Here is a 9597-nt window from a genome sequence, read left to right on the forward strand (position 1 = left end):
TTCAATCGATGCAAAATGGTGACTTTCTACTTCGATTCACACCCAAAGTCAAAAGTCATTCTCTTTTGACCTCACTATGTCTCAATTCTAAAACTAGGACAAAATACCCAAAACAATTGGGATCAAATTTCCTTCTTATACTTAGGCAAATACATCTTCAACTCTAAATTGCATTAAAATTATATCACTAATTGTTATCTTAGACCACTATTTATCCTAAAATATAAGAGGATATAAAAAAATTTATTTAGAATTAAAAGATAATAATATGTAAAATTTTAAGGGAGGAATTGAATTATTACTGAAATTTAGACGAAGATGCTTTGTCGTTTGAACGCGCCCTTTAATTTGATTGTGGAGGTGAACTAAGCCCTCTACTTGCTTTCACGCGAGGAACAGGATGGTTTCTCTTCCCATAGTCCAATATGAAGAAAAAATCATCGAAACCGTTGAGCGGAACGCCGTTGTCGTTGTCATCGGGGAGACGGGGTCCGGCAAGAGCACTCAACTCTCTCAGATGCTTCACCGCCGCGGCTACGGCAAAATCGCCGTCACTCAGCCACGTCGAGTTGCCGCCGTCTCCGTCGCCAGGTAACACCACTTCAATTTCCAACTAATTCCGTCGACTCTTCTCCAATGCGTTTCCATGTCTCACCAATACGTCGTCGTTTAACTTCCTCAGACGAGTCGCACAAGAACTCGGCGTTCAGCTCGGCGAGGAAGTAGGTTACGCCATTCGATTTGAGGATAGGACTTCTCACAACACGCGCATAAAGTAACTACGTTCTCGTTTTGTATTACTCTATTGACTTGACTTGGTTTTGTTTTCAATTGGCTTCTGATTGCCATTGATTTGATATAATTAAGGTATCTTACTGATGGAGTGCTGCTACGTGAAAGTCTGGCAAATCCTGAGTTGCGTGAGTATTCTGTTATTATATTGGATGAGGCGCATGAACGGAGTTTAAACACGTAAGATTGGATACTGTGTGCTGTTCTCCTTTGTTAGGTTGATAATTGTTGTGTATGAACATTTTGTGATTTGTGTGCTTATTGTCAGGGATATATTGATGGGTCTGATGAAACGCCTGGTTAAAGTTCGTTCATCTGATCTCAAAGTTTTGATTACGTCTGCGACTCTTGATGGCGATAAAGTATCCAAGTTCTTTGCTGATTGTCCGGTATTGAACATCCCGGGAAAGTTGTATCCAGTTGAGGTTCTTTATAGCAGTGAGCGTCCCTCGAGCTATCTCGAGTCTTCGCTGAAGACAGCTCTTGGTACGACATGAAGTTTTAAACTTGTCTGCATATCAAGTCATATGTGTGCTTGTGCGGTGAATTAATTTGCCATAACATCATGTAGTCAGTAAAAATTTCTGTCAAAGTGTTAAATGTTTGCAGCATATTGATAGAAACTTGTATGAAGCATGCATATTTGCCATCCTTAAGGTAACATTTCTTGAAACTTGTATTGGCTATTAAAAGAGAATGGTGTTGGTTAAGGTCGTTGCATGCAAGAACATAAGCTGATAAGGAGGGTGGGATGCATTTTAAACCTCAATTGTGAAATTTTTGTTCATGATGTAAATAATCACAGGCACTTTCTTCTGCTCCTTTATGATTGAATGAATTATAATTTGCAGATAGAAATTCAGGAAATTTTGTAATACTGGTTTTGCAGATATACATATTCGCCAACCCGAAGGGGATATTTTAATATTCATGACTGGACAGGTAAACATTTTTGTTATGTGATATTTACTCTAAACTTTTCTTTTCCAGAATGTAAATCTTAGTGTATATTTTGGATCAAAGCTTTTTATTTTAACTTAGGGGAAATAATCCCTTTTATCTTTTTTAAAATTTTTCTGGGAGATTGGATGTGTGTGTGTGTGTGTCTGTGTGTGTAAACATTTGTTTTCTGGAATTAACCAATATCCTAGGCCCCATAGTTTCTGGTATGATGCAAGAAAATATTTCAATGATCTTCATGTAGGATGACATAGAGAAGTTGGTATCTAAGTTAGAAGATAAGGTTCGTGCTCTTGAGGAAGGTTCCTGCATGGATGCTATAATCCTTCCCCTACATGGTTCTCTACCCCCTGAATTGCAGGTAAGTAATTTTTGTTTGTAAAATCTGCTCTGCATGAGTTACTCAATCTAAATTCTAAATACAATCAAATTTTTATAAATGGTTGAGACGAGGCATGAATGATACTATAGATAAAAGCTGCAGTAATTATGAGAATATTTGGAAAGGAGTTACAATTTCATTCCTACAAATAGTTGATGGTTTTCTTTTTAGTTTTGTTCATGTCAAACTTGATTGATTTGCATTTGAAACATGCTGCTGGCTTAAGTGTGAAACTTGCTTGAGAGTATTTCGTTTTGGAGATCCACATAGCTTAGAGAGATATGACCAGAATATAGTATATATATGGGAGACAATCCACATCTTGCAAGTTGGTTTTGTGCAGTTGAATTAGGTCTTGACTGAAATTTTAAGATGATAGATGTTCAATCACACGACTAGATTTGAGAGATTGAGTTAGCCTCTAACTCAAATTGTAAGATTTATCTTAGTTCTTTCCTCTTTTAACTTGTTACTTACCTTGTTTGCTTCTTAACAAATGCCAAATCATATTTCTTCCCTTTCAATTAACAGTCATATAATTGTTTCTTTTATTTTTTGAGGAAAACCTTAAATATACAACAATTGATGTTTAATATATTTTGTCCCAGAAAATAAAGTTTGAGGCATTGAAATTCCTTTTGGTGCATTGATAATCATGAATGTAGCCAACTTCACCTATTGGGTAAGACTATTTTTATTATTGTTGTTGAAACTCATGCATGTGTTTTATGATTGTACAGGTGCGTGTATTTAGTCCTCCCCCTCCAAATTGTAGGCGAATTATAGTTGCGACAAATATTGCTGAAACTTCCTTGACTGTGGATGGTGTAGTGTAAGGACAATGTAGTTGATTAAATATTGTTATTTTGGGATTGAAACTATTCTCTAGCATATCCAGGTGTCTAGTTATGCATCATCACAAAGATAAATTATTGTGTATTGTTCTTGTTGTTGCTAATTGTTATTATTACTTAATATTATAATACAATTTTTTTTTTCATTCTGTAACCTACATATCTCAATCTTAACCAGATAAGAAATCTCAAATTTTTTGAAAACCAAAACTCCCTGTAATCTGTTTATTGACAAGTTTTGAAGTTCATGAGTAAACTATTTCTGTAAAAGCGTAGTCAATATTGCATAATATTCCACCTAAGAAAGTATGAAAACATTCATGGCAAAACAATATTGAATGCTCAGTATATAGTGTATGCCACAGCTGGTGGTGCATTCTATTTCTGAAAAATATCACGTGAAACAGGATGTATTGTTGCTTCAAGTTGTTGTTTAGGTTGCAAATGTTTTTGCAAGATATTATATAGACTAATGGGAGAGGGGCAACAATGACATGATTTGCTTTAGACTTTATGAGGTGCAACTTCTGAGACAAGTCAGGCTACAAACCTTACCATTTGAATTCACCCCTACTGTGATTTGGAGTGTTTTTTCAGTCATTTTCTCCTTTACATCAAGCACATAAACATCTTCTGACCATTTTAAATTTTATGAACTTTAGGTATGTTATTGACTCTGGGTATGTGAAGCAAAGACAATACAATCCATCCAGTGGCATGTATTCTCTTGATGTTGTTCAAATAAGCAAGTATGCAGTTAATAGTTTGGTGTCTCTCTGTGGCTTCATCAATCTTAAATATCCTATTTATAAGCTGTAAGATGATTTCAAATAATTCCTGACTATGCAGAGTGCAAGCTAACCAGCGTGCAGGCCGAGCTGGACGAACATGTCCTGGGAAATGCTACCGACTATATCCCTCCCGTGTTTACAATGATGAGTTTTTGGATGTCACAGTTCCAGAAATTCAGAGATCTTCCCTCGCTGGCAGTGTTCTTTACTTGAAGTCATTGGACCTCCCAGATATTGACATTCTAAAATTTGACTTTCTGGATCCTCCATCATGTAACGAACTATCTATCTGCTGACACTTTGTCTCCTTGCAGCATTGAGTAACTAAACTTGATTCTCATCGATAATGCTCCTGGAAATCTGTTTTTGTCATCTCAAATATTTTAGTTCCATTTTTCTTTATACTTTTGGGGATCAGGGGTCAGTCCTTATATTAGTTTCTTGTAGTTTTAAATATTATTTTTATCCTTGACTAGCAACTATTATGTAAATGAATTTTACTCAAGTTTACTTTAGTAATTGGGTAACTGGGTTTTCTGCAGTTGAGTCCTTACAAGATGCCTTGAAGCAGTTATTTCTGATTGATGCTATAGATGAAAATGGTGCAATTACAAGTTTTGGACAGAAAATGGCTGGTACATGATTTTTTCTCAACATTTTATTGTTAAATTTTAAACCTATATGCAGAAATAGCGCATGTTATAATGTTTTCTTGATCAAGATTTTGTTAAAGGCCTTCACTGCTTTTCCATATTTTTGGTCTTTTTTATTTTTCATATAAGATTCTTTTTGCTAGATTTGACAATGAAAGTAGTGCTTAGTGTTGAGCATACAATTTATTCTTCTTACCCATTTTTTTCCTAGGCAGATGTATATGGAAGAGTACTTCTCTTGATTTGCTGAGTTGTTTCTTGATTCTTTGCAGAGCTTCCATTAGAACCATCCTTAGCAAGAACTTTAATGGAGGCAAACAATCAAGGTTGCTTATCTGAGGCTTTGACTGTTGCTGCCATGTTGTCAGCTGAGACTACATTGCTACCTGTGCAGAGGTGGAATAGTCTGAACTCTGAAGTTTGTATATGTACACACACACACACATGCAGAGATAGAGGAAGATCCTAGCATCCTGATATTTTCCATCATACTGAAAAGGACAAAGTTTTTCAATTAACTACATTCTTGTAAAATATTTTAAAATTTTCATACTTGTAAATACTACTACTACCAGTCTACAAAACAAGTGAAAACAAATAAATCAGGGACATAGGATGATTTCTATCTTGGTTTTCTCGAGGCTTATACATTTAAACATCAAAAGGACTGTAGCTAAGCAGTAATAACATTCCTTTAATGTGCAGAAAGACTGAGAAAAAGAGGAAACACTCAATATCTAACCTTGCTGATGGTTCTGGATTGGGTGATCACATTCATTTGCTACACATATACCAATGCTGGGATCAAACTGATTTTGACATTGGATGGTGCAAAGATAACGGCTTGCAGGTACCTATATGTGTTCTAGTAATGTCAAGAATAACATAAATTTGAGACTTGGCTTATGCATTTAAGTTGTCAAAATGTTTAGTTAGAAGCCTAATAATATCCTTGGGAATCGTCTTCACTCTTCACAAATTTGATTCAGATATTGTATCATTTAAAGAAAACATGCTTACGAGTCATTGAGAAAGAATCTTCTGCTTTTTCTTGATGATAATGCTTGTTTGCTTTTTTATTTCTGTAACAGTTATCTAAAGCTTCTAGTCATAATTAGAGAGCCATTCTAAAATATAAAGTGACAGCTACATGTGATCTTTTGTATTTGTTTAATGCATAATATATGTAATGATTCTGGAGTTAACTTATTTCTTGATGATACTGCATTTTTCTTTCCCTGATAGTTATCTAAAACTTGTAGTCTTCAAAATAGAGCCATTCTAAAATATTAAGTGATAGCTACATGCGGATCTTTTGTATTCTTTTAATGCGTAGTATATGTGATTATTCTGGAATTAACTGATTGAAGGTGCGAGGGATGTTGTTTGTCAGAGATGTCCGTAAGCAGTTATCCCAGATAATGCAGAAAATATCAAAGGGTTAGTGTTCCACATTCTTGAGAAATTTACCTGTTGAAGTGAATATAATATACTTTCAAATACAGTAATGATGTCACTCGCAAATGAACCACATTTGAAATTCATCACATTCATATCCTCTTTAATTCTTTTAATTGCTCTTTTCCTTTTGCATCCCCTTCATCCTTATTGTGTCTATATGAGCTTGTTTCTAATTTGTAAAAGATTAATTGTTACTTTTAGAATGCTGAAAAAATAGCCTTAAATATCGAGTGAAGGAAAGAGATAAAAGAAAAGGAAACACTAAATTGTTATTAACCGATTACAATGTTTTAACATGTTTCATATATTATAAAACCTAGAGTATGAACCCTTTTAACTAATAAACTATATAACCAGAAGGTTCCTATTTGTGCAAAGGTATTGGAGAGGGTCATTGTACGCAGCAAATGTCTGGAAGCTGTTTCCAAATTTGAATCCATGACCAAGTGGTCCCCAAGACACAACTTTACTGTTGTGCCAGGGGTTGTTCTTTATATTATTAATCCTTATTTATACTAATCACAATCCTAGTTACTAATCATGATAAATTCACTTTTTCCAACCAGTCTTTTGTATATCTAAAAATTTGAGGAGTGTCTTCCTCTTATTAGGTATAAGCTTAGCATTAGGATCCATAGGTCCATAGGTGTCTCAATGGGTTTGGAATGCACTAGCGCAGTCTTTTCTAAAATATCTAGTGCATACTTCCTCTAAGAAATAATAATTCTATTGCTGAATTCTTCTACATTAATCCCCAAGAAGTACTGGAATTTGCAAAGATCTTTTGTCTGAAAATAATGATACAAGGGTTGTTTTATTTGTGAGATGCATGGTGGTCGCTACCTATTAAATCAATGTCATCATATTACACTATTAGAATACACCCAACAATAGAATGATTGATGATAAAACACAAAATGGCTAGCTTTGCTTCAAGTCACCAAACTGTTGAACTATATTGAATTTACCAAACCATCATTGAGAGATTGTTTAGGACCATATACGAATTTGTAGAGACGACATACTTAGCCAAAAGACCCCACCTAAGCAACAAACCTAGGTGGTTGCTTCATATATATTTCTTCGAATGAATCACCATATAGGAAGGCATTTTAAACATCCAATTGATAGAGGGGTCAATGTCGAAGAGAGTTGTGTCTAAGAATAATTTGATAGAGGCCATCTTGGCATTCGGAGAGAACGTTTCACTGTAACCAAATATATGAGTATAACCTTTGGCCAAATATTTGAGCCGATCAATAGTGCCATGGGGCCGACTTTGATGGCATTGACCCACCAACAACCAACAACATATCGTTATTCTTGTTGGGAAAAACTATTCCACTATATATATAATGTTGTTTCCTCCCCACTTTACGTATAACTTTTTTTCATTCTCACAATAGGACCACTGGATGTAAAGGCTAATGGGAAAAGAGAAGAGTTCAGACAAGATTATCGAAATTTGAGGAAGGCTTTATGTGTGGGCTATGCAAATCAGCTGGCTGAAAGAAAGATGCATCACAATGGTTATCGAACTCTGGGTTTTCAAGGTCAAGTAGTCCAGGTAAGACAAATTTATATTCACCATTGCATGCCACCGTTTGCAGCACTTTTACTTCACTTCTTTTAATATAATTAGTTTTTCCTTAAATCCATATTATACTTTGAAGTCCATATTTATTGATGATGGAACTTACAGAAATGTCGCAGTGAAAAAAGAAGTCTTATGTAATGTGAATTTTGTAGACACGAGCTAGTATTTAGTTGCACTGAATTCTAGTTTGTAGATAAATTAATTGCCTTAATCTTCTTCTAGGTGCATCCATCATCTGTATTGAGTCTTGATGACCAGGGAAAGTTCCCAGACTATGTTGTGTACCATGAATTAATTGCAACGCCACGTCCATACATGAGAAATGTATGTGCTGTTGAGATGAGATGGGTTATACCCATTATTAACAAGCTCAAGACCCTGGATGTGTACAAATTAAGGTAAACTATCACTGTATTAAACCTTTTGGAACATTCTTTCGTTATGTTTTGTATTGGGGGAGGAGAGAACTGTGATAATTGATGCCTCTAATTCCTTTATTTGAAGCAGTGGTGGTATTCATCATGTTGAGGAGGAACCTGTGAAAAATCTTCCAGATTTACCCAAGATGGATGTTGAGGTTCCCAGTACTGCTGATGATCGTGAAAGCAGAATCCAAGCTGCTAGAGAACGATTTCTTGCTCGAAAAGGCAAAAAATGAGCGTAAAAGGATGGAGCTCCAAATACACTGCGGAGATGATGTTAGCTTGTCAGACATTTTTTTATAGAGGTGCAGATAATAAGGTTACCTGAAAGGATGCAAGAGTCTAGATGAGCTGATGCTTTTGAGTTTTCCACGTTGTCACCAATTTTTGTGCTATGATGTTAACCCAGCTTCATTGTTCGCAAACATTAGAACGTCATCAGAAGGTTTAGCACATGAACCTGAGATTGGTCTCATGCTGTTCAGATAAGTTGATTGAGCGGCTGAAATGCATGTCATGTTTATGCTCTTGATTTGAATTATACCCAGAATGGAGCAAGGAAAAAGGAAGAGGAAGGAAATGGGAGACAGAAGGTAGCAAGTCCCCTGACAAGTAAATGTTGATTAAACAGTTGAGGGGTTTGGAAATGCAATATTGGTTCCAGACATCAGACTGAGATAATTACCTTTCGGTGGCTCATATTGCCAGAGTTAATTTCATTGTTGTTTGATATTGAGGCTATTTAGATTGAGATAACGCCTAACTGAGATTGCATTTGAAGTTAAACTTACATTATAGTAGTTATGTATATGAAACAAGATCGATCCTTCTATATTAGGGCGTTGGTTCTCTACCCGATGATCAATTAAAGCTGTCTGGACATCACCTACAGACCAGTTTTACTGCCTTCTAAAATGCTCTACTCTTTGCTCCGGTGTTTTAAGATTTATAATTTTGCTTGCGCATCTTCTCATGTTTAATAACGTAGCCATAGTTAATATCTTTGTTCCAAAAAAATCTTTCCCAATTAGTGAGGAGGGTTAACTCAAATGACGGGATCAGGAGACGGTATAACACGTAACGTCAAATAAGTTTAGCGGTGGCGCTATACATATTTTGTAGGAGGCAAATTTTTGGTGACCTTTTGGTAATTTTAAAGTTAATTTTTATGTGTTAAATGATCAATTTTAATTTTTTTTAGAAAATATAAAAAAAATTAAAAATTAATTCAAGTCTGGTGTGCATTTGACCTTAATAAGAATTTTGTTTCCTTCACTTTTCTACTATTATACTGCTGCTATACGAACACTTACACTGAACGGAGCAAGACAGGCCCCGGTAGACAGAATCATATTATGCCAAACTTGCTTAGGTAGAAGCAGTAGAGACTGATGATGAGATAAAAATACAGTATATCAAGTGAGATGTAGATAACATAAGTGTGTTTTAATTGTATGTAACTTTTTCAAATTTATTAAAACTTCTAATTTACCGTTCAAAGATTTTATTGACGTTATATATTTGTATTTTTTTTTTATAATCAAGAGTTACGCCTTGATGAATCTCAATTTGATAATTCTTGTTATTATGGAACATATGAACTATTATATTTAAATGGTCATGATTAAAAAGTTAATATATGTCTTTTTTTTTTCAATGCAGTTGAATGTATACTAATTTTAGTG

At 35.0% G+C, this 9597-nt stretch overlaps 1 protein-coding gene across 1 annotated transcript; it reads left to right on the top strand.

Annotated features, from left to right (window-relative positions):
• The first annotated feature begins 326 nt into the window (after positions 1-326).
• LOC114178479 (probable pre-mRNA-splicing factor ATP-dependent RNA helicase DEAH4) lies at positions 327-8827 on the top strand. Its single transcript, XM_028064412.1, has 16 exons — positions 327-591; positions 683-775; positions 868-972; positions 1061-1278; positions 1682-1734; positions 1997-2113; positions 2875-2966; positions 3651-3737; positions 3838-4052; positions 4322-4414; positions 4705-4828; positions 5138-5282; positions 5803-5872; positions 7300-7460; positions 7713-7888; positions 7998-8827. Exons 1-16 carry the CDS (start codon positions 401-403, stop codon positions 8146-8148), a joined length of 2091 nt encoding a protein of 696 aa, XP_027920213.1. The 5' UTR covers positions 327-400; the 3' UTR covers positions 8149-8827.
• The last annotated feature ends 770 nt before the right edge of the window (positions 8828-9597 follow it).

Source organism: Vigna unguiculata, chromosome 3 (genome assembly GCF_004118075.2).
Source record: "Vigna unguiculata cultivar IT97K-499-35 chromosome 3, ASM411807v1, whole genome shotgun sequence".
Taxonomy (NCBI): domain Eukaryota; kingdom Viridiplantae; phylum Streptophyta; class Magnoliopsida; order Fabales; family Fabaceae; genus Vigna; species Vigna unguiculata.